This window comes from Aquarana catesbeiana, linkage group LG10 (genome assembly GCF_042186555.1).
Source record: "Aquarana catesbeiana isolate 2022-GZ linkage group LG10, ASM4218655v1, whole genome shotgun sequence".
NCBI lineage: Eukaryota > Metazoa > Chordata > Amphibia > Anura > Ranidae > Aquarana > Aquarana catesbeiana.
In genome coordinates, this window is record NC_133333.1 from 78,317,150 (window position 1) to 78,342,643 (window position 25,494).

Here is a 25,494-nt window from a genome sequence, read left to right on the forward strand (position 1 = left end):
AGCCTTATAGCCAGTATGAGACTTAAAGTGGTTGTTAAGCCACTGTATTATATTCACCCCATCCCCTCTGTTAAATAACAATGTGTCCCAGTGTCTGAGCTATATAAAAAAAAAAAATAGGGCTATTTCTACCTTGTATCAGTGCATCTCCCAGCGCTCACATGACTCCTCGTCTCTCCTTTCCCAGGGTGATGGCTACAGCAGGAGGGACAGATAAGCCCCCGCTGACATCACCTGAGAGGAGGAGAGAGCCGAGCAGTTAGGTGAGTGCCGGGAGACATTCTGATATACAGTAAGGTAGAAATTGGCATTGTTTTTACAGCCGTGGCCAAACGTTTTGAGAATGACACAGTTATTAATTTTTGCAAAGTCTGCTGCCTCAGTTTTTATAATGGCAATTTGCATATACTCTAGAATGTTATGAAGAGTGATCAGATCAATTGCAATTAATTGCAAAAACCCTCTTTGCCATGAAAATGAACTTAATCCCATAAAAAAAAATTTCCACTGCATTTGTGAAAAAGGCTTTAGGGCGCCCAAGAAAGTCCAGCAAGTATCAGGACCATCCCCCTACAGTTGATTCAGCTGCAGCATCGGGGCACCACCAGTGCAGAGATTGCTCGGGAATGGCAGCAGGCAGGTGTGAGTGCATCTGCATGCACAGTGAGGAGAAGACTTTTGGAGGATGGTCTGGTGTCAAGAAGGGCAGCAAAGAAGCCACTTCTCTCCAGGAAAAACATCAGGGACAGACTGATATTCTGCAAAAGGTACAGGGATTGGAATGCTGAGGACTGGGGTAAAGTAAAGGTGAGCGTTGCCATCAGTCCTGTGTCATGCCAACAGTAAAGCGTCCTGAGACCATTCATGTGTGGTGTTGCTTCTCAGCCAAGGGAATGGGCTCACTCACAATTTTGCCTAAGAACACATGAATAAAGAATGGTACAAAAACATCCTCCGAGAGCAACTTCTCCCAACCATCCATGAACAGTTTGGTGAGGAACAATGTCTCTTCCAGCATGATGGAGCACCCTGTCATAAGGCAAAGATGATAACGAAGTCGCCTGGGGAACAAAACTTGGAAATTTTGGGTCTATGGCCAGAAACTTCCCAGACCTTAATCCCTTTTAGAACTTGTGGTCAATCCTCAAGAGGTGGGTGAAGAAAAAACCCCCACAAAGTCTGACAAACTCAAAGCATTGATTATGCAAAAATGGGCTGCCATCAGTCAGGATGCAGCCCAGAAGTTGATTGACAGCATGTCAGGGCGAATTGCAAAGGTCTTGAAAAAGAAGGGTCAACACTGAAAATATTTACGCTGCATAAACTTTATGGAATTGTCAATAAAAGCCTTTGACACTTATGAAATGCTTGTAATTATACTTCAGTATACCATAGTAAAATCTGACAAAAATATCTTAAAACACTGAAGCAGCAGACTTTGTGAAAATTAATATTTGTGTCATTCTCAAAATATTTGGCCATGGCTGTATATAGCTCAGACACTGGGACACACATCGTTATCTAACAGAGGGGATTAATATAATATAGTTTTTAGCAGCAGGAGTATCTCAGGCTGACAGGCAGGGAGGCGGGTGGGGGAGAGAAGAGTACAGAAGGACAGAGCAGGCCTGTGGATGATGGAGGCCCGTAAACTGACCCCAGTGCCAGGGCTCAGCAGCCATAATAAACTGGTCAGTTTACAGGGGGAGGGCAGAACCAGGCAGGGTCAGCCAGGTATTTTAGGTTATACAGGGTCAAATTACGCAGCACACTGTGCTGTTACATATGCTTTAAAGGAACAGGATTTATTTATTTTTTTTTGGTAGCAAACACTTTTAATATCTCCACTGCTTGTACCGCTTTTAATAATATCTCCTGAATAGTAATAGTTTTTATGTTAAAACTATCAAGAAACCTGGAATGTGTTTGACTTTATGCACTATAAAGTGTTTAAACGTTCAAACTTTGTGTAGTAAAATTTCATGATTCGGAGCATAGTTTGAGTTTATTACTACCCCTTTCCCTATAGCCCTTATTAGGTTCTCAGGCACTACCTTCATAGCATCGAAGGCAAGCAACAAGTGGCCTACCTGACCAAGACAGAGTTTTCTGCAACTATGTCATAATTTTTGAGACAACTAATGCCCTGTACACACGGTCGGACATTGATTGGACATTCCGACAACAAATCCTAGGATTTTTTCCGACGGATGTTGGCTCAAACTTGACTTGCATACACACGGTCACACAAAGTTGTCGGAAAATCCGATCGTTCTGAACGCAGTGACGTAAAACACGTACGTCGGGACTATAAACGGGGCAGTAGCCAATAGCTTTCGTCTCTTAATTTATTCTGAGCATGCGTGGCACTTTGTGCGTCGGATTTGTGTACACACGATTGGAATTTCCGACAACGGATTTTGTCGGAAAATGTTATAGCCTGCTCTCAAACATTGTTACATAGTTACATAGTAGGTGAGGTTGAAAAAAGACACAAGTCCATCAAGTCCAACCTATGTGTGTGATTATGTGTCAGTATTACATTACATATCCCTGTATATTGCGGTCATTCAGGTGATTATCTAATAGTTTCTTGAAGCTATCAATGCTCCCCGCTGAGACCACCGCCTGTGGAAGGGAATTCCACATCCTTGCCGCTCTTACAGTAAAGAACCCTCTACGTAGTTTAAGGTTAAACCTCTTTTCTTCTAATTGTAATGAGTGGCCACGAGTCTTATTAAACTCTCTTCTGCGAAAAAATTTTATCCCTATTGTGGGGTCACCAGTACAGTATTTGTAAATTGAAATCATATCACCTCTCAAGCGTCTCTTCTCCAGAGAGAATAAGTTCAGTGCTCGCAACCTTTCCTCATAACTAAGATCCTCCAGACCCTTTATTAGCTTTGTTGCCCTTCTTTGTACTCGCTCCATTTCCAGTACGTCCCTCCTGAGGACTGGTGCCCAGAACTGGACAGCATACTCCAGGTGCGGCCGGACCAGAGTCTTGTAGAGCGGGAGAATTATCGTTTTATCTCTGCAGTTGATCCCCCTTTTAATGCATGCCAATATTCTGTTTGCTTTATTAGCAGCAGCTTGGCATTGCATTGTGTGTCGGAAAATCCGATGGAAAATGTGTGATGGAGCCTACACACTGTCGGAATTTCCGACAACAAGGTCCTATCACACATTTTCCGTTGGAAAATCCGACCATGTGTACGGGGCATTACAGTTTAATACAGCATCCCTGTCCTGAGCCCAAAAGCACTAGGCCTCCTCTCCATCTTCTCTACCTGAGTAGGAAGTGAAAATACCTGATTTAGAAGCAGTAGACATGGAGAACACACACACAAGACAGTGTTGGAGGAGGCCGCAGGCGTGTTGGCACAATTCTGTTTTCCCACCCTTTTTATTCATTGCTTGGGGACATCCCAGGATCTTTGAATATCCAGCCTGTGTCTTGTACAATATGGTTAAGATGAGCAGAACATTGACTTGCCTGTAAATTCTATATCTTTGAGTACAGTGCAGGACATGGGACAACCACCCTTCTGTTCCTGTTTTATTTTGCATTGCTTGCTAAAAAAAAAAAAAAAAAAAAACCCGAGGGTAGGGTTGTGGGGGGGAGCTTTGCCAGTGTCCGATCACCTGAAGGTAGCAGACTATTTAGGGTTTATAGGAATATCCAGCCTGTGTCCTGTACTATGCGCCAGGTATGGAATTTACTGGCAAGTCAAAATTCTTTTCCTCTGTGCACATAAAATAACTATGCTTGGCCAGATCCTACCTAGATATTTACCCAACACTGGGGACACTGCTACCTGAACACGTGAATCTTGTGGTTAAGGGCTTGGTTTGCTAAGCCTGTATTTCCTATCTTTTAAGTATGTGTTTCAATGGTGAATGCCTGTTGATAAAAGCTTTGATAAAATTATAAGTTAACAGGGTTACTTCTGCCTCACAAAAAAACAGTCTAAGCTTACTACTTTGGCTTACTACCGCTTCTCACCAAAAGGGGTCTTTTTGCTTTTTCCAGGCTTCAGATTCTAAGTCAAAGGTAAGGCCATTTTTTTTCTTTTTGTTGCAAGCCTTGGAACCCAAAACTCTCCAAGCCTACCCAGAAGACCTATTCACAAAAAGGGACATCCTCTCCCTCTAGGGCTGTGGTCCATTGGCAGCAGCAAAGTCCTGTCTCTGAAGACCCCTACTTTGGGGTATTCCATCGTGGAGGGCAAAGCCAAGATTGGGCTGGTCTCTGTCATCCTTTTCTGGTTTAAAAACATCTGCTACAGTAAGGTGGACTTTGTCCCTTCTGGTCCCATTGTGTTAGTGCTCTGATCCCTGGTGTCTATTAGTGAGCACCGACTACAATGCTCTAAATGGAAAATCTCAGTCATAGAGCAGGAGTCTGGCACTTTTTAACCACTTAAGCCCCGGACCATTTGGCTGGCCAAAGACCAGAGCACTTTTTGCTATTCAGCACTGCGTCGCTTTAACTGACAATTGCGCGGACATGCGACTTGGCTCCCAAACAAAATTGCCGTCCTTTTTTTTCCCCACAAATAGAGCTTTCTTTTGGTGGTATTTGATCACCTCTGCGGGTGCCACAAGTCAGAACGGGGAAATGCTTGTTTACATTAGCATTTCCTCGTTCTTCCTCTCCGTGAGATGATCACGGGTAACCCCGCAGACATAGAGTCCGTGGGACCCGCGATCACGCTCATGGAGCTCCCGGTGCACCCGCAAGCTGCCTCTTAAAGGGCAACGTACAGGTACATGATTCTGCCTGTTTCCTGTCCTGCCGCAGTATATCTGCGTGAGGCGGTCGGGAAGCGGTTAAAATTGCACTGCCTCAATATCCCTGGCCTTAAGGCATATGTGCAGGCCATTTTCTTTCTCTTGGCAGGTTTTCTCCAGTTGGCAATATCCATTCCCAGCTCCTGTGGTACAGCACAGCGATCCTTGGGCATTTCCTGGATTCCAGCAGCCTACAGTACTTGGCACTGGAGACTTCATGCTTTCCTTCTCTATAGCAGTGAAGGTTGTGAGTACCCCTTTGGGGATACCTAGTGCCTCACATGTCAAATCATAGATGCAGGGGAAAAGGGTATGAGGACCCAAGTCTAAAGAGATAGGGTTTCTCCCTTTGCTGTTAGTCACACACTACCAAATCCATTAGTGCTTTATCAACTTTTTCAGCATCAGGCATCTGTTTCTCAGATTTCCAAGGCTGCCAGCTGGTCTTCACACATTTATGTTTTATCTGATGTCATTTTCTTTTTTTTACAACCAGGAGTGCTTTATTGTAGAAATTAACATTTACAATATTATGTGTTCACATTTCGTTGTTACAAGAAGTATATTTGGTACAGGTTTGTCAGCATTTCACACAAAGCATACATTGTAAACCAATGTCAAGAAAAGAAGAAGTCTAAACCATAAAACATTGCCAAGTGCAATATAATCGTAATTCCCTGTTCAGGGGGTATATATCTGATTGATAGAGGGAGGAGAATAGGGGGGGGGGGGGGTGAGGGGAGGCAGCGGAGGCCGAAAACACCAGAAGAGAGCAGGGGTCAATCAGCGTATCCACCACTCTACTGACCATGTCCCGCCGTCTAAATCGATGCCCATGATGACCAAACTTTGTCAAATTTCCATGGGCATCCACGATTAATGTACGTCAATTTATACAGTGGGAAAGCAGCATTTACTTTGTTCTCCCATGTAATTACATCCGGGGGGACGGAGGATGTCCATTTACACAGTATTTCTTTCTTAGCATAAAAGAGCAAGTATGAAATTTGCAATTTACTATGATGCGATCTCTGATCATCATCGTGTATACCCAGTAAGGCTAATTCAGGCGTCACGGGGACGTTCAACTCGAGGCGGACGTTTAAATGATCAAATACTCCCTCCCAGAAGTTTGACAACCTAGGACAGTCCCAGAGCATGTGTAGGTATGATCCCGGATGTGTCAAACATCTGGGGCATTGTGGGTTTCTATCAGGATATATTCTAGACATGCGAACCGGGGTAAAATAAACCCTATGGAGGAATTTGGTCTGTATAAGTTTATCTCCTGCAGCTATAACTAGCTTGGGGCTCTGTTCAAGACTGTCCTCCCAATCGTCTCTCTCTAACAATGGAATATCAGCCTTCCATTGTTCCCAGAGTCTATCCATTTTAACGCTATCAATTGGAAGTAAAATACCATATAAAGCCGAAAGTGGCTTTTTTAGGTCTTCACAGGACAATAGATTCTCTACGGGGTCCAATTTCAGAATAGGCTGCGTTTGGAATTGGGCCCTGGCCGCATGCCTCAGCTGAACATAGCGGAAGAACATCCATCCAGGTAGCTCATATTTCCTCGCTAGTTGCGAAAATGACATCAGTGTGCCCGTAGGCATAATATCTCTTAAGGTTTTAATGCCGAATCTCGCCCACACCTGAGGGTCAGGTATTGACCTAAAATGAGGCAAGTTAGGATTTCCCCAGAGAGGCTGGACCGGTGACCATTGACCCGCTATGAGGAACCTGCGTCTAGCCGCAATCCAAACCTTTATCGTCGCCTTAGTTGGGGCGGGGAGGTTTTTATAGGCTCCCACTCCTCTATACGCCAAGTTTTGCAGTTCCTGTAGGGAGCCTAGCCAGGCTGCCTCTACACAAACCGCAGCGTTAGATTTACTCGCCGCAAACCACCAGTATATAGTGACCAACATAGCTGCCCAGTAGTACACCCTGAAATCCGGGAGGGCCAATCCCCCCAGTTGTGTCGGTGCACGGAGTGTGGTCTTTGCTAGTCTTGGTGTAGAACCATTCCATATAAAAGCGGTGATGCATTTATCAATTTCTTGGAAGAAGATCTGCGGTATCCAAATCGGACTGTTCCGGAAAAAATAATTGAACTTGGGTAGGATAACCATTTTGAGAATACTTATACGGCCTAATAAGTTCACTGGAAGTCCGGACCAAGACTGGCATTTCTTCCTTAGGAGTTTAAGCAATGGGAGCAGGTTCAATACATAGTATTGGGCAACATCCCTAGATACCTTAACCCCAAGATACTTGAATTCTCCAACCCACTGTAATGGTGTATGGTTGTGTAGGCCTTGGGGCTGCATATCCAGGGAGAAAAGGACCGATTTGTTCCAATTGATACGGATGCCTGATAATGCACCAAATTTATCAAATAACACCAGGGCGGCAGACAACGATGGTCCAGAGTCATTTAGATAAAGTAGCGCATCATCCGCATATAGGGATTTTTTCTCTTCCAGATTGCCAACCCGAATTCCCTTAATCTCCTGTGACTCACGAATTAAAATTGCTAATGGTTCCAAGGCCAAGGCAAATAAACTAGGGGACAGGGGGCATCCTTGGCGGGTGCCCCTGTGTAAGGAAAAAGCGTCAGACACTCGGTCATTCGTGTGTACCCTATCCTTGGGGGCTCTGTAAAGTAGCTGCAGCCAGCATATAAATTTGGGTCCAAACCCAAAGTGTTGTAGCACCCCCCAAAGGTACAGCCACTCAAACGCCTTTTCGGCGTCTAAAGAGGCAATCACCCGAGATCCCGCAGTGTCATGACCGACCGAGAGGTTTAGGAAAAGGCGTCTAAGATTTATGTCGGTACCTTTGCCCGGCATAAACCCTGTCTGGTCGACATGAACCAGGGTCGAGATTACCGACGACAATCGATTAGCTAAAATCTTTGCTAGAATTTTTGCATCAACATTGAGTAAAGATATTGGCCTGAAGGATGCACAGTCCTGTGAGTCTTTACCAGGTTTGGGTATTAGAACTATAATAGCTTCCTCCATAGATGCTGGGAGAGCGTCTGTCTCTTCCAGGCCAGAGAAGAGGGATTTCAATCTGGGGGCAAGCACTTCTGCATGTTGTGAATAAAACTCTGTGGGAAGGCCGTCTGCACCCGGAGTTTTCCCGCACTGCAAACTGCCGATTGCAGTCTGGACCTCTTCCAGGGAAAAATCCCCCTCTAATAACTTCCTATGTTCCTCTGAAAGGGACGGGAAAGGGATTGCATCTAAATATTCCTGTAGTTCTACTGGCGTAAACTGGGCTCTAGAGGTGTACACTTCCCTGAAAAACTTCAGTAATTCAGCATTTATTTCCTCTGGTGAAGAAAGTAGGTGCCCATTGGCATTCCTGATACTAGCTATGTGGGTGAAGGCTGTCTGGTTCTTTGATAGCCAAGCTAACTGACGCCCATTCTTATTTCCGTGCTCAAATATTTTTTGCTTTGTATATAGCATAGATTTTTTAGTCTGCTCAACATTATGTAGGGATAATTCACGTAGGGAGTTCTGCCATAAATAGTAGTTGTTATCATTAGGGGATTGAATATACTCTGACTCACATCTAGTAGCCTTTTCCTCTAAAGTCTCCCGAGTCTTGGAGGCCTCTTTTTGCAAGAAAGAAATACGGGCAATATAATCCCCCCTCATCTTAGACTTAAAAGCATCCCATAACACATTAGCATTAGCAGAGTCACCATTTTCATTCCAATTGTTACAAATATTCTCCATCATCGTTTCTTGGACTCTATCATCTTTGGCCCAGAATCCGGACAGACGCCACAATTTAAGTCCCGGAGATTTAAGCAGTGAGATTTTGAGGTAGACAGGGGCATGATCTGAGATACCACGAGGCAAATGCTCCACTGCCCCTATCCAACGCAAAGCCCCGGTCGATGCATATACAAGGTCTATACGTGAGAGTGCTCGATAGGAGGCCGAGTGGCACGTATACTCTTTTATTTGGGTGAAAGTGGCGCCACACGTCTGTAAGAGCAAACGTGTCAGACCATCCCCCCAAGGCCAATGTATTGTGGGTCACCATGTGTAATCTGTCCAGATCCTGTGATGGAGCCATATTAAAGTCGCCAAAAATAAAAACTTCAGGCACATTAAACTCCATTACCAGTTGCATGATGTCATTTAGAAATTGTGCATCAGCCGGAGGTGGAAGATATAGGCCTACCAGCAGCATTCCTCTATCATAAAGTGGGGCATTAATAATAACATATCTGCCCCCCGGTCAGTCTTAACCCCCAAAATCTGCAGAGGTAGGGACCTGCGGATCAAAATGCTCACACCCCTTGCATAGTTTGAGTAGGTGGAATGATGATGAGCTCCCACCCATGCCCTCAGGAGTCCTAAGACACGTCTGCCTATCAAGTGGGTCTCTTGAATTATACAGATGTGTGGATTGTACCTTTGTAGGTATTTAAATACCAGCGACCTCTTTGTGGCTGAATTTAAACCCCGGACATTCCAGGAAACAATAGATATCTCAGCCATCCCCTCTCATATTTAATTGTATGTGCAGGATCCGCACGTCCCCCCCCTCCCCCCAACCAACCCCCCAGATACAGACATTCTATCCATGTCATTGTCCCCCTTAGGCCTAAGGAGGCGTTATATGAATTGGTTACATGCATATGTATGTGTGAGCCAGTAACATTCCAACTACAATCAAGCCACTCCGTTATAAAACTTGCAATTTTTGCAACTTCAAAAATCTGCAACGGCAGATATTCCCCCCCCCTCCCCACATCCCCCTCCGGAACCGAGGATGCTTCATACCCTGAACCCCCAACATCTATACTTAAAAGAGGGCGAGCACTTGTAGCGTGGAGTGTTACCTGACAAGGCAACAGAGTTGCTGGTTCATAATGCATAGATTATCTCCTGGGAAAGTCCCAGGGGTACATATCTTAGTTACAAAACGGTCTTCACAAAATAAAAAAAAAAAAAAAAAAATAAAAAAAAATAAAATTATATAACCATTAACAGTGTAATTCGGGCACAGTAAGGTAAGCCATTCCTGTATTCACAAAAACGCCTGTCATCAATAGCATCAACAGAGTTGAAACCCATAGTGTGCCTCCTAATACAACCAGCCTATGAGTTGTCACATGCATTATAACTGGCATCAAAGTAATTTAGATCCTGGGTTACTGTATCTCAACATGTCCTAGGCCGTTGTGTCTGAGGACCATTCCCCCCAACAGCCGATGTTTCCGTACCAGGGGGCTGACTACCCCATGCCAAATTAATAGCGGTGCAGGGCCGATCAGGTCTTCTATATAATTTGATTCCCCCAATCGTGGACGAGGGTATTTTAATAGCAAAGTCCACACCACATCAACACCAGTCCCGGTGCATCACACAGCTTTTTTATTCAAGTATACACAGCAGTTCGTCCCTGTGAATAAGACATCCAGATCTGTATTTACCACCAGTCCATGTGTTGTGATCCAGTGTATGCATAGGGATAAGATTAATGAACTGCGTCCACACAGCACTTGGCAGTTATCTTGTAAAAGGGGGTGTCTCAATTTCATTCCTCTATTGAACATGTTGAGAAATGTTATATCTTTCGTGTGCATATGTCCGGTGGGTTTGAAAATTATACTTGGCTGAGCAGGGGCAAGGGTCGCAGACAAGTATATTAGTCACTTTCCACCGATCTATAGTCCAAGTTATAGCCCAGGACAGAGTTAATGAGCTGCAGCTGGCATTCGGCATTCAGCTTGTAAGAGGGTGACCCCACTGCTTCCCCCTGCACAGCACATTGCACAAAAAAGTTCCAGTACCGCACCCTATTGTAGGACCGGGCTGTACTAAACTCCGATCCCCATTCCTTGTAAAAGACACAATAATTAGTCTGCCTTGAAAAACCCAAAAGGAGAAAAAATAAAACCAAAAACCACAGGTATATCATAACTTGCCTGAACATACGGCCGTCTGCTTGAAGTTGCTCTTAGCGGTGTGGAGGTAAAGAATCCAACCACGCGGCAGCATCACAAGGCGCGGTAAAGAATTTAACTGTTTCCCCATCCTGCACCCTCAGCTTAGCAGGGAACAGGATACTGTACTTGATATTTCGTGCCCGTAGCCCCACTTTAATCTGGTCAAAGGACCTACGCAGTTTTTGGGTTTCAAGTGAGAAATTGGGAAAGAACATCAGGGTGGCATTCTGATATTTTAACTCACCCGCTCTGCGAGCTGCACGGAGTATCTCGTCCCGATCCCTAAAATTAAGAACCCGAAAGATCAAAGTGCGGGGGTTAGATCCTGGAGGTCCCGGAACTGGAGGGATCCTGTGAGCACGCTCCACCGTAAAAAATGGCGAGAACTGCGCCGCCGGCAGTAGTTCTCTAAGGATCTCTTCTACAAAGATCGTGGGGTTCTTTCCCTCCGCACCCTCCGGCATACCCACGAGGCGGAGGTTGTTCCTCCTGTTCCTATTCTCTGCGTCGTCGACCTTATATTCCAGCGCTCTGACTTTTGTAAGGTGCGGATCGAGGCTGTGTGCTCTGTGACTGTATCCTCCGTTAGCCCCACACGTTGCTCCACTTCCGACACCCGAGCGTGGAGTTTATCAAAGTCCTGTCGGATGAGGCTAACATCAAGTTGTACAGCCTCAATTTTGTTAGTCAGGGCAGTTTGGCATGTGGCTATTGCGGCCATCACCTCCTGAAAGCCAAGTCTCTGCACATCCGACTGCTCCTCCATGTCCGTTTGGGACGCCATGTTCCTTGCACGTCCAGGAGAGGCTTGCACGTGGGGAATCCCTTGCGGGGTTGTTACCTCCTCGCCCGGTGGAAAACGAAGCTTCTTCCCCCTGTGCCTTGTTTTGTATGGCATCCGGAGTTGTTCTATCCACTTTGTAGTGAGAGAAACCACCAGGAGATAGGATATAAGACGGATCTCCAGCAGAGCTCTAAAACCTGCTTCCTCTCAGATCGCCATCTTGGCCACGCCCTCGATGTCATTTTCTTAGCCCCGTTGTTAATTGGGCATGTTAGCATTTGTTACCATGTTGCCTATACTTCGGTTGGACTGCTTTTGGATTTCTCATGGTTAATATTAGGATCCTGTGTCCTGCGCTGTACGATTGAGAAAATTAGTTTTTATTTACTAACCTGTAAAATCGTATTCTGGAAGTACAGTACAGGGCACGGGTCCCACTGTTTATGGTCTTGCTATTGCTTGCTACAAAACTGGGGAGTGGGAGGGGTTATAAAGAGGATGTCTTTGCAGCTTTTTTCACCTGTCCACTCATCTGAAGGCAGCTGCATATAATCCATGCTAAGTTTAGGATCCTGTGTCCTGTACGGTACTCCACAAAAGCAATTTTACAGGTAAGTAAAAAAAAAAAATACCTCGTCCAAAAGAGTAGCCTTCCTTGTGGGCATTTCAGAGGTGTCGGAGGTAGTGGCTTTTTCCTGCAAGCTACCCATTCTTTTAAGGATAAGCTGATCCTGAGAACTAGACTTTTTTTTTTTTTTTTTTTTTCTTTTTTTTCCCTCCTACACTCATATAATCACCCATATTATAGGGGAGGACTTTACACATTGATTTCTGATTGTTGTTCTGCACCCTCTGAATTTGTACTACTTTTGGATGTTTCAGTGATCTCATGATCTATGAATCAAGCTTTGTACTTTAATGAAAGTTAAAATAAAAAAAAAGTATGTGTTCTCACTGTTCCATTTATCCCTTTTGTTATTTTGAAGGACACAGCTCCTGCCCCTCTGGGTAAGTTGGACAGGTTGCCTACATTGGATTTTGTTTTCACTATTACTGCTTGCTACTAAAATGAGTGACAGTTGGGCTTGGCCATCAGATGGAGACTCCTCTTTCGTTGCTTTTTACCTTCCTGTTTTTTTCAAAAAGTCTGCTCCTTTACTATAGTGCAATATGGATACACAAACATTTTCCTTAGTTTTAATTTTAAAATGTTTTTTTGGTGGTCCGTTTTCCCCACATCTGGTTCTCCTCACAGATGGGTGAGCCTTCTGCAGCGCCGCTCTCAAGGGGGCACCCGTGCGTGCACGTTCCCACCACTGGGACTACATCCCATGGCTGCGCTCGCACGCACAGGAGTCCCAGCCATGGGGTAGACTGTAGCTCCGCCTCCCATGGCATTGAGAATCTGGAGCTCTGGACTGTAGCACAGCCTCTGCTCTGCCCCCTGTCTTATCTGATAACAGCGGCACTGTCATTCAGATTCTTCTATTCATTGGCTCCAGGCTGACCTATAGAGTGGTACAAACAGCACAAACACTACAGAGTAATTCTCAAATGTTGGGGTTTTTTTTTAAGTTAGATTTTAATATATACCAACTGGCAAATTTTTTTTTTAAGATTTTTTTTCATTTATTTCTATTCAAATTCAATGCCATTTTTCAACCATCCCCATCATTCAGCATTGTGTCCCCTCCTCCAACCCCCAGAGCATTGTGTCACCCATGTCTTCCCACAGAATTTTTTGTGACTCATCATTGCGTGTCACCCATCCCCACCCTGTCATTGCGTGTCACCGCTTCCGCCACTTCGTCATTGCGTGTCATCCATCCCCCACCCTATCACATAATTTCTTCATAAATTTAGGCCAAAATGTATTCTGCTACATGTCTTTGGTTAAAGAAAATCCCAATAAATGTATATTTGTTGTGAAAATGATAGTGACTACAAACAATGGAACATATAATGCAATTTTTTTTATACTAGTAATAGCAGCAATCAGAGACTTATAGTGGGACTGTGATAGTGTGACGGACAATCTGACACTAACTGACGCTGCATGGGGGGGCTACACTAACTCACACTAAGAGCAATGCTGACTGATAATACTATGCACTGTCACTGTACTAATGACACTGGCTGGGAAGGGGTTAACATCTAGGGGCAATCAAAGGGTTAACTGTGTGCCTAACAGTGTGTAATATGTGCAGCTTTTACTAAGCAATCTTGTTGTTTTCTCCCTGCTTTGCAGGCAATAAAAAAAAAAAAACAGCAAGATCGCTTGCCAGTGTGGAGAGCTCTTGTGCTGTAACAAAACCCAGCACAGCCAGGGCAGCAGGCACATGCCCTGTCCAGAAGCGCTGATCACGTAAAAGATATGTGTTCCAGTGCAAAGTGGCAACCCTGCAGCAGTATATCTGCGTGGGGCAGTCAGGAAGCAGTAAATTGTACACAGTGTACAGTCTTTGTACCTACAAAATACTGCATGAGACCCATTTCACACTAAGGCAGTTTTCATGGAATTTTAGCGCTAGAAATAGCACCTGAAAACTGCCTCCCATGCCGCCCGAGTGCTTTCACTCTGGGGCCGTGTATGTTGGAAAAAAGTCCTGCAAGCAGCATTTTTGGGGAGGTTGGGAGCGCTCCCAAAACCCCCCTGCCCATTGCAATGAATAGGCAGCGCTGCTGAAGCGCCTGAAAAGCGCATTGGAAGCGCTGCAACACAGGCATTTTTAACCCCTTCTGTGGCCAAAAAGCGCCGATTAGACAGCGCTAAAGCGCCGCTGAAATGAGCGGCACTTTAGCACTAACGCAAGGGTGGCCCCAGTGTGAAAGGGGTTTAATTATTGTACTAGCCGGGGGCAGGGCAATGCTAGGTGGTGGGGAGTAGAGCCAGTGGTGGCAGAGTGATGGATCAGAGAAAACAGTCCAAGGTTTTCCATGATCACAAAGGTAGGGGGAGGACAATTTGGCCTTCCTGGGCCTCTGGGGGACTTGTACCACAATGGCCTCCTGGAACTAAAATGCAAGCAGTGCAGACAAGTCCCTGTATGAGCACCACAGAGCTGAGGACCTAACCTCCACAAAACTAGTGAAGTCCCAGCGTGAACTCCTGAGATTTAAGAATGTGACCCCACCAAAAGTGAGGGACTACAAGCCCCAGCATGCACCCCTCAACTGAGGATGTGCCCCCCCCCCCCCAATCTCCAACTAGTGATAGACTACAAGTCCCAATATGAACCCCTGAGATCTAAGAATGTGACCCCCCCCCCCCCCCAAAAGTGATGGACTGCACGTCACAGCATGAATCCCTCAGAGGTGAGGATGTGACTCATCTCTGCATGACCCCCTTAGATCTCAGGGTTTCATGCTGAGACTCGTAGTCCTTCACTTTTTGGGGTGTCACTCCCTTAGATCTCAGGAGTTCATGTTAGGACTTAGTAGTAGTCCTTCACTATTGGGGGGGGGAATGTCCTCAGCTCTGAGGGGTTCATGCTGGGACTTTGTCTTTCACCTTTCAAAAGTGAAGGACTACAGGTCCCAGTATGAACCCCTGAGATCTAGGGATGTGACCCCTTAGATCTTTAACGGCTCATGCTGGGACCGGTAGTCCTTCACTAGTTGGGGGAGCAGGAGGGTGTCACATCCTCAGCTCCGAGGGGTTCATGCTGTGACCTGTAAGCCTTCACTTTTGGGAAGGTCACATTCCCCAAAAGTGAAGGACTGCAAGTCCCAGCATGAACCCCTGCGATGATATGATGTGACCTCCCCCCCATCCATCCGTGGCTGAGGGTGTCATCTGCTGTCCTCTCTGTATGGGCCACTGCCCGGCTCCCTCAGGAGTCACACATAGTTTCATCCTCACCTCATAGTCTTGAGAGCTGAGACTAAAATCTAGTATCCTTCCGCCACAGAAGCTGGAGGATGTGGGTGGAGCTTAGCTGACGTATTTGCTACCTTGACCCCCTGCCCACTTCGACCCTGGGTTCACTGCAAAATTCATACCAGTCCGTTATCTGAACAAGTAGCCTGGCAAGTCAGGAAAGGATGTGGTCGAGTACACCTCCACCCCCACAATCCTGAATCTTAACGGGGCACGTGTCATCAACATGAAAGGGTGCTTTGCCCAGGGGAGCAAACCCCTCCTGGGAAAGCACCTTGTCCCCATGTTGATGAAGACAAAGGCCTCTTCTACACAGCCTCGGCACAGTGGTTGTTGTGGTCTGCAGTTTGGGGGCTTATCTTTATCTAGAAGCCCACTTTAATAAGTACCCACCAGAAACCAACATAGAGTGAAACAAGGGTAAAAATGAACCGCATTAATAATCGTATGAGCAGTTACAAAAATGAACAGAAACCAAAACACCAAATTGCAAAAAATAAAATAAAAATAAAGTGAATTCTGTGAATTCGCTTTTCCAAGTGTGTGAATCACTTTTCAGAGTTTTCTAGTGACAATGACACAATTAAATGTAAATACAAATATTAAATAAGGATAATAGAAATGGTGCAATTGTGGGAAAAATTATAAATTGAAACAGAAAACTGTGAATTGCTGTTTGTGATGGAGGAACCACTATTCAGAGTCCACTCAGATAAAAAAACTCACACTTATTTACAAAATGTGACATTGGTATCACTCTTCAAAGTGAGTGAATCACTTTTCTCCTCACAAATGTCAATAGCACAATTGTGTGAATTGCTCTTCAAAATGGATAGATCACTTCTCAAAATCTTTCTGTGACAGTGACTCAAACACAACAATCCCTCCACCCCATAAATTTCACGCTTGCCAGACAGTAAGCTGTATAGCTTTTGCGGCTAATAACCTAACCCGGGCCTTTAATCACTGGTGGGAATCGGACAGCATCTCTCATCCAGGGGCCACCTACGATAGGGCCAGACAGATGGTAATGGACTTGAAGGCGAATCCCAGTGAGATCAATTCCAGTCACTGTTGGTACTCAAGATGACCCAAGAAGAGAAACAGACTTTTGAGTACAATCAGTGACTGAGATTGATCTTACTAGGATTCACCTTCAAGTCCATTACCATTTGTTCGGTCCCATCGTAGGTGTCCCCTGGATGAGAGTTGCTGTCTGATTCCAACCAGTGATTAAAGGCCCAGGCTTGGTTATTAAGCCGTAAGCGCTATACAACTTACTGTCTGGTAAGCATGAAATTTATGTGGTAGAGGGTTTGTAATGTTTGTGAGTCACTGTCACGTTGAGAAGATTTTGAGAAGTGATCTATCCATTTTGAAGAGCAATTCACACAATTGTGCTATTGACATTTGTGAGGACTCTGAAAGTGATTCACACTCTTTGAAAAGTGACACGTCACATTTTGCACATAATTCTGATTTTTTTTTTTATATTATTTGAGTGGACTCTGAATAGTGGTTCATACATCCCAAAGAGCAGTTCACAGTTTTCTGTTTCAATGTATAATTTTTTTTATTTTTATTTTATTTTTTTTTATTTTTTTATATCTTTACATGGTTTGCATTTACATTAATACCACAATTGGTGTTTCCCACAATTGCACCATTTCTATTATCCTTATTTAATATTTGTATTGTGTTTAATTGTGGAATTTTTTTATTCTATTTTTTGCATTTTGGTGTTTTTGGTTTCTGTTCATTTTTGTAACTGCTCATTTTTACCCTTTTTTCATATTTTTGCATGTTTCCTACAGCTGAGCCGCTGCTGCTCTTTAATTTCTTTTAGTTTAATAGTTTATTAGCCCGGTTTACCTTTTTACCTCAGAGTGAAACAAGGCTAAATTAAAAGTTAAAACACAACACCTTTTTTAAAAAGTCCTTTGATGCTAGTGTGTTTGTTTTATTTTTTGTTAAAAAAAAAAATCGCAGTTCCCAGCGAATTAATCTTCAGCAATCAAGCCATCAACTGAGTTCATCTGCAAATCCACGCCCAGCATAGTCGCCCACTAATTTCACTGCATCTAGTGAGGTTGTCCACATAAGTCATGGGGTACAGCAACTTACTGCGTCCACATACTGTAATGCCCTGTACACACGGCCGGTTTTGTCGTCGGAATAAACTCCGAAAATATAGAACATGTTCTCTATCTAAGTCCGTCTGAATTTTCGACGGAAAAAGTCCGATGGGGCATACACACGGTCGGAATCTACGATGAAAAGCTCCCATCGGACTTTTTCTGACGCAAATTCCGACCATGTGTACGCAGCATAGGTCCGTGCCAATCACGGTGTCCAGCTTAGTCATCAGCGTCACTTATGGTATCCACCGAAGTTCATGTCAGTTGTGGCATCCAGCAAAGTCCATGTCAATCACAACGTCCAGTTAAGTCTTCTGCGTCACTTTTTGTGTCCATGTCAATCACGGCGTCCAGCGTAGTAGTACACGTTCATCTTGGGATCTACCGATGTCCACATCCATCATTTAACAAATAAAAAAAAAAGGGGATTAAAATATATATGTATGTGTGTGTGTGTCTAATATATGAAAAAAGCAAAAGGCTGTGCTATGAAATTGATATAAATACTCCAGTAAAGTGTATTACAACAACTCAACTAAGAAATTAAGTGATAAGTCTCCAAATGAAAGGGAATAACAAAAAAACAGTCCAGTGAAGAAATAAGTATACATAAAAAATCCAGTGAAGTGAATGTAAATACATCGATCCTTCTGTGCAGAAAAAAACACCATAGATAGTGAACCTCCACCATACAAAATGCACGCTTACCAGAGGGCAAGCAAGATCAAGCCTGTAATCTAGAACAATATCCGGACATGAGACCAGCACCAGCAGCAAATCACTTGAAATTAGGCCGAGGATAGGCCGGGAGAACATAGCTCAGTGGATGGACCAACGATCCAGGTCACGGAAGGATGGAAAGAAACTCACCATAGTGTGAATCCATAAAACAGCGATTTTATTAAAAATTATGCACTTGCATCAATTATTCACCTCCCTAAAGTCAATACTTTGTAGAGCCACCTTTTGCAGCTATCACAGCTCCAAGTCGCTTTGGATAAGTCTATATGAGTTTGCCACATCTTGCCACTGGGATTTTTGCCCATTCCATTTCCTTGCAAAACTGCTCCAGCTCCTTCAAGTTGGATGGTTTGCGCAGCCATCTTTAAGTCTGACCACAGATTTTCTATTGGATTGAGTTCTGGGCTTTGACTAGGCCATTCCAACACATTTACATGTTTCCCCTTAAACCACTCAAGTGTTGATTTAGCAGTGTGTTTGGGGTCATTGTCCTGCTGAAAGGTGATCCTCTGTCCTAGCCTCAAATCACATACAGAGTGGTACAGGTTTTTCTCAAGAATATCCCTGTCTTTAGCACCATCCATCTTTCCCTCAACTCTGACCAGCTTCCCAGTCCCGACTGCTGAAAAACATACCCACAGCATGATGCTGCCACCACGATGTTTCACTGTGGGAATGGTGTTCTTTGGGTGATGTGTTGGGTTTGCACCAGACATAGCGTTTTCTTTGATGGCCAAAAAGTTCAATTTTAGTCTCATCAGACCAGATCACCTTCCTCCATACATTTTGGGAGTCTCCCTAATGCCTTTTTACAAACTCAAAACGTGCCATTTTGTTTTGTTTTTTTTTTAAAGTAATGGCTTTCTTCTGGACACTCTGCCATAAAGCCCAACTCTATGGAGCGTACGGCTTATTGTCGTCCTATGTACAGATACTCCAGTCTCTGCTGTGGAACTCTGCAGCTCCTCCAGGGTTACCTTAGGTCTCTGTGCTGCCTCTCTGATTAATGCCCTCCTTGCCCGGTCCGTGAGTTTTGGTGTGCAGACGTCTTTTAGGAAGGTTTGCTGTTGTGCCATGTTCTTTCCATTTGGTTATGATAGATTTGATGGTGCTCCTAGGGATCATCAAAGATTTGGATCTTTTTTTATAACCTAACCCTGACTTGTACTTCTCAACAACATTGTCCCTTACTTGTTTGGAGAGTTCCTTGGTCTTCATGGCAGTGTTTGGTTAGTGGTGCCTCCTGCTTAGATGTTGCAGCCTCTGGGGCCTTTCAAAAAGGTGTGTGTGTATATGTAATGACAGATCACGTGACACTTAGATTGCACACAGGTGGACATCATTTCACTAATTATGTGACTTCTGAAGGTAATTGGTTGCACCAGAGCTTTTTATGGGCTTCATAACAAAGGGGGGTGAATACATGCACGCACATGCCAATTATCAGTTTTTTATTTCTGAAAAATAGTTTTATGTATATATTATTCTAAAGACTATTGTGTTCTGATCCATCACATATAATTCAGAGTAAAAAAAAACATCGAACTAAAGGCTGTAATGTAACAAAATAGGTAAAAAGCCAAGGGGGTGAATACTTTTGCAAGGCACTGTATGTGCGTGGGGCAGTCCACAAGTGGTTAAGAAGGAAAGGCGTCCATCTAGTGTCGGAGTGTAATTTGACCTTTGTTGTGTGGATCGATACAGAGAGGTGAGAGTTTGCCAATAAGGGATCCCGATCCACTTTTCAGGTCAGTGGTGTTAGTGCAGCAGCTTGTACCCTTCCAGCCTGGCTGAATGTCATCCAGCACCCCTAAGCCACAGAGCGGACTATACACCAATTGGCTGCCTGCTTTCAGTTTATCATGCCCACCTCCTATATTCTGCTTGTGAGTGCATTTTAAATATTTGTATTATTATTTAAAGGCAACACACATTACTACGTTATGATCTGTTTGTGCTGGATCTTTCTAATCTATTTTCTTGTGATAGATTGTTAAGTCTCATTATTTTTTTTTTTTTTTTAGTTAAAAATAATAAACATGTTATACTTACCTGCTCTGTGTAGTGGTTTTGCACAGAGCAGCCAGGATCCTCCTCTTCTCGAATCCCTCTTCGGTGCTCCTGGCCCCTCCCTCCTGTTGAGTGCCCCCCACAACAAGCCGCTTGCTATGGGGGGCACTCGAGCTGAGTCACAGCTCTCTATGTCCATTTAGACAAGGAACCCTGCCCCCTTTCTCTCCTCGTTGGCTGACTGACTTTGACAGCAGCGGGAGCCAATGGCGCCGCGCTGCTGTCTCAGCCAATAAAGAGGGGAGTTCCGGGCAGCCGAGACAATCCTACAACATCTCTGGATCTAGATGGGGCTCAATTAAGTGTTAGGGGGGCTGGGGGGGGGGGGGGGGGTTGGGGGCTGCTGCACACAGAAGGCTTTTTTTCCTAATGCATAGAATGCTTTAAGATAAAAAAAAAAAAACACCTGCTTTTTTAATCACTTTAATGACTCCACTTACTCTTTTTTTTTTATTTCACATCAATATGTTATAACATGTACAAATTTTAATGTGGTATTAAACGCAAAATCAAAAATGTAATATTTTGCAGCTTACCGATCAGCAGATGTGGTAGCTGCAATAATTTTCTTTTTTTAGGCTCTTCTCTGTGTTTTTTACTTGGTGATTTGGCTAGTAACACACTTAATTTATTAGCGTGCCTGCACTCTGGATGATGGTGCAACAGAGACACCTTTTGGACAACAGCATTGAAAGTCTAGGGGGGGGTGTTTAGTGTTAGATACACTCAAATTTTTATACACTAAGCATATTAAAGCCAAAAGCCAGCCAACATTTTGTAGGCAGCAACAGTTTACTTTTGGGATAAAGGTTTTATAGAAATAAAAGCTGATCATTGTAAGCACCCCTCTCAGTGCTAAATGGCTTGTCTCAACCTCTTAACTAGTACATCTTCACAACAGCTTGTTCTGTTGAAAAACAGTCAGACTTACTGGCCAGATCATCAGGTAAAAGTTAAAGGAAGAAAAGTCTAAAAATGAAAACCAATGCAGCCATGACATCTAAGAATTGATAAGTTGCAGTATGTTTCTATTTGGGTTTAATGCTGCATTAAAATACATTTGCAGCAAAATTATGAAAAAACATAGCTTTTTATGATGTTAGTCATGTCACCAAGATTTTTAAAGCAAATTCTCATCCAGCATTTGCTTTTCTTTTTCAGCTCAAGCACTGGCAGCTACTTCCCCACCAAGTCATAGTCATATGGAGGATGAGATCTTCAATCAGTCTAGTAGTACTCCCACCTCCACCACATCAAGCTCTCCTATTCCACCAAGTCCTGCCAATTGCACGACAGTAAGTTTCTAAAAGATTCCATTTTTATTTGTAAAATATAAGATGTGTACCTTTTTGTACATGCTTCTTGGTAATGCCACGCAGACATATTTCTAAAAGGCTGTTGTAGAATGCTGTTAGACGAATTTGAAATAGGAAAATTAATATCTGCTTGTCCAATATCATTATCAAGTATGGATGCCACAGTTCATAATAAGCATCCAATGGTTCTTAAAGCCGTAGTAAAGTAAGGCTGCTTACACACTGGGGCGGGGGTACGTTGACGGTAAAACGCTGCTAGTTTTAGCTGCGCTTTACTGTCATTTTATTAGCGCTATTTGGCCGCCAGCGAGCCGCTTTTAACCCCCGCTAGCGGACAAAGGGTTAAATGCGCCCATGCCGAAGCACTTTGCAGGCTCTTCGGCAGTGGTACCTATTCAATTCAATGGGCAGGCAAGGTGTATACACTGCTCATTCACTGCCCTAAAGATGCTGCTTGCAGGATTTTTTTTAACGTCCTGCCAGCGCAGCGCCCCAGTGTGAAAGCATTCTGGCCTTCACACTGGGACTGCTGAGGAGGCGTTTTTCAGACGCTGTTTTTAGCCCAAAAGCACCTGAAAAACACCTCAGTGTGAAAGGGGTCTAAAAGAAAAAACAAGGGATTCCCCCCCCTGCAGGTTTAAGCCATAATGTGCTAGTATGCAGCACATACCAGCACATTCCTTCAGATTTACCTGTAGAACGGATCTCAGTGGCACCCTGTAACCACTGACAGGGATTCTATCTTCACCCAGTCTCCTGGGTTGGCAGCCTCCGGCCATCTGATTGGCTAGCCCCAGGCACGTCAAAGAGCTCTGAAGGAACGGCATGGGTATGCCATTCCTTCAGAGCGCATGCACCAGGGACGTCCCTGGCTACTGCTCGCTGCAATATCTCCTAAACATTGCACATTTTACCTAAAAGGTAAGCTTTTAGGTAAAAATTGCAAAAAAGTGTTTACTACCACTTTAAGGTCTGCCTTAGGTTATAATTGCTCCAAGTTGAAGTCCAACTTGAAGTCTAAAACCTTTTATCTTAACCATACTATACAGGACAGAAAGCTTGTCTTCAAAGACCTTAGGTTATATGCAGACTTCCTTTAGGTGATTGGACACTACTGGCAAAAATAACTTTTGCCCTAGTGCACAATGAACAATAACACCACTCCTTTCGGGAGACTCCAGTTTTTTAATGGTTGCCTTTGGTGATGTATTGATTTTCAAATGTTGGGAAAAAAAATATTTTTTATTATAGAACATGGTTGTGGACATAACACATCCATAAATGTCACTTTTATACGTGGACTGGGGACAAGACCACACCGTTAATAAAGAAATGTTAATTGTGTTGGGGGTAACTTAATTTTTTGCCTTTTTTAAAGTTGAATGCCTATGCACTATAAAACTACTCACTGAGTCTTAGAAAAAAAAATCCTAATCGTTTGATTTGTCTGTGGCCATTTCCATTTGAGAGCAGTCGAGCTAAGGAAAGACTGTTCTTGAATGGGCTTGTTGGAAAATTTTGCTTTGATCAGTGCTGCAGCCACTTTTTTTTTTTTTTGGGGGGGGGGGATCTGCCAGTAAAACTTTAATTTTTGGTTATATGTCATGTCTTCTCTTCTTTACTGCAGAGTCGGAGAGTAAGCGGCTCCAGTTAAGGACATGTGAGGCTAAGCAAGTCTAGTTTAGAAGGAATTTCATTTTAGAACTGTTTGTGAATGGGTGGAAGGGATGTGAGGGAGGTTAAAGCGTAAGTTCACCTTCATAACTAAAAATCTAATTCCTTCATAAATCAAGCCTAACATTATTGACAGTCTCAATGTGCATAATCATTTTTATTTAAAAAATGCTTACCTCTGGGTTCTGCTGTGTCATTTAAAAAAATGCTTTCAGACCTTTCTGCTTCCTTCTGGCAATGCCCTTTGGGATTGTAGTTTACTTAGCCTATAAACTACAATCCCACTTTTCTCTGATACCCCTAACTAAAATCTAGTGGAACCAATTGCTTTCAGAAGTCAACTAGTAAAAAAAGTCCACCTGTGTGTAATTTAATCTCTGTATAAATACAGATGTTCTATGAATCCCTCAGAGGTTTGATAGAGAACCTTAGTGAACAAACAGCATCATGAAGGCCAAGGAACACACCAGACAGGTCAGGGATAAAGTGGTGGAGAAGTTTATAGCAGGGTTTTGGTTATATAAAAAAAAAAATCCCAAGCTTTGAACATCTCACAGAACACTGTTCAATCCATCATCCGAAAAATGGAAAGAGTATGGCACAACTGCAAACCTACCAAGACATGGCTGTCCACCTAAACTTACAGGCCGGGCAAGGAGAGCATTAATCAGAGAAGCAGCCAAGAGGCCCATGGTAACTCTGAAAGAGCTGCAGAGATCCACAGCTCAGGTGGGAGAATCTGTCTACAGGACAACTATTAGTCGTGCACTCCACAAATCTGGCCTTTTATGGAAGAATGGCAAGAAGAAAGCCATAAGAAGTCCCATTTTCAGTTTGCAAGAAGCCATGTGGGGGACACAGCAAACATGGAAGAAGGTGCTGTGGTCAGATGAGACTTGGCCTAGAAGCAAAACACTATGTGTGGTGGAAAACTAACACTGCACATCACCCTGAACACAACATCCCCAAAGTGAAAGATGGTGGTGTCAGCATCTTGTTGTGGGGATGCTTTTCTTCAGCAGGGACAGGGAAGCTGGTCACAGTTGATTGGAAGATGGATGGAGCCAAACACGGGGCAATCTTAGAAGAAAACCTGTTTGCAAAAGACTTGAGACTGGGGCGGAGGTTCACCTTCCAGCAGGACAATGACCCTAAACATACAGCCAGAGCTACAATGAAATTAATTAGATCCAATTGAAAATCTGTGGCAAGACTTGAAAATTGCTGTTCTCAGATCCTCTCCATCCAATCTGACAGAGCTTGAGCTATTTTGCAAAGAAGAATGGGCAAAAATATCACTCTCTAGATGTGCAAAGCTGATAGAGACATACCCAAAAAGACTTGCAGCTGTAATTTCAGCAAAAGGTGGTTCTACAAAGTATTGACAAACCATTTATCATTTTCCTTCCACTTCACAATTATGTGCCACTTTTGTGTTGGTCTATCACATAAAATCCCAATAAAATACATTTACATTTTTGGCTGTAACACAAAAATGTGGAAAATTTCAAGGGGTATGAATACTTTAAGGCCCTGTATATACAGTGCTCAGCATAAATGAGTACGCCCCTTTTGAAAAGGGGGTGGGGTTTTTCAGGGGTTGGGCTTGGCCCCTTGGTTCCAGTGAAGGCAGCTCTTAAGGTGTCAGCTTACCAAGACATTTTGGACAATTTCATGCTCCCAAATTTGTGGGAACAGTTTGGGGATGGCCCCTTCCTGTAGTAACATGGCTGCGCACCAGCACACAAACAAGGTCCATAAAGACATGGATGAGCGCGTTTAGGGTGGAGGAACTTGACTGGCCTGCACAGAGTCCTGACCTCAACCCGATAGAACACTTTTGGGATGAATTAGAGCGGAGACTGCAAGCCAGGCCTTCTCGTCCACATCAGTGCGTGACCTCACAAATGCGCTTCTGGAAGGTCAGGCACTGATGTTGGATGAGGAGGCCTGGCTCGCAGTTTCCGCTCTAATTCATCCCACAAATGTTCTATCGGGGCTGAGGTCAGGACCAGTGAAATCAGTCAGGTTCGTCCACCCCAAACCCGCTCAGCCATGTCTTTATGGACCTTGCTTTAATGTTGGAACGGGAAGGGGCCACAAAGTTGGGAGCATGA

At 43.9% G+C, this 25,494-nt stretch overlaps 1 protein-coding gene across 1 annotated transcript in view; it reads left to right on the forward strand.

Annotated features, from left to right (window-relative positions):
- Positions 1 to 25,494, forward strand: part of CNOT3 (CCR4-NOT transcription complex subunit 3) — a gene marked incomplete in the record, with an annotated part of 468,179 nt that overhangs the window by 220,177 nt on the left and 222,508 nt on the right. Inside the window, 1 exon segment of the mRNA XM_073602305.1 lies at positions 21,549 to 21,682. Within this exon segment, the coding sequence (XP_073458406.1) occupies positions 21,549 to 21,682 (134 nt within the window).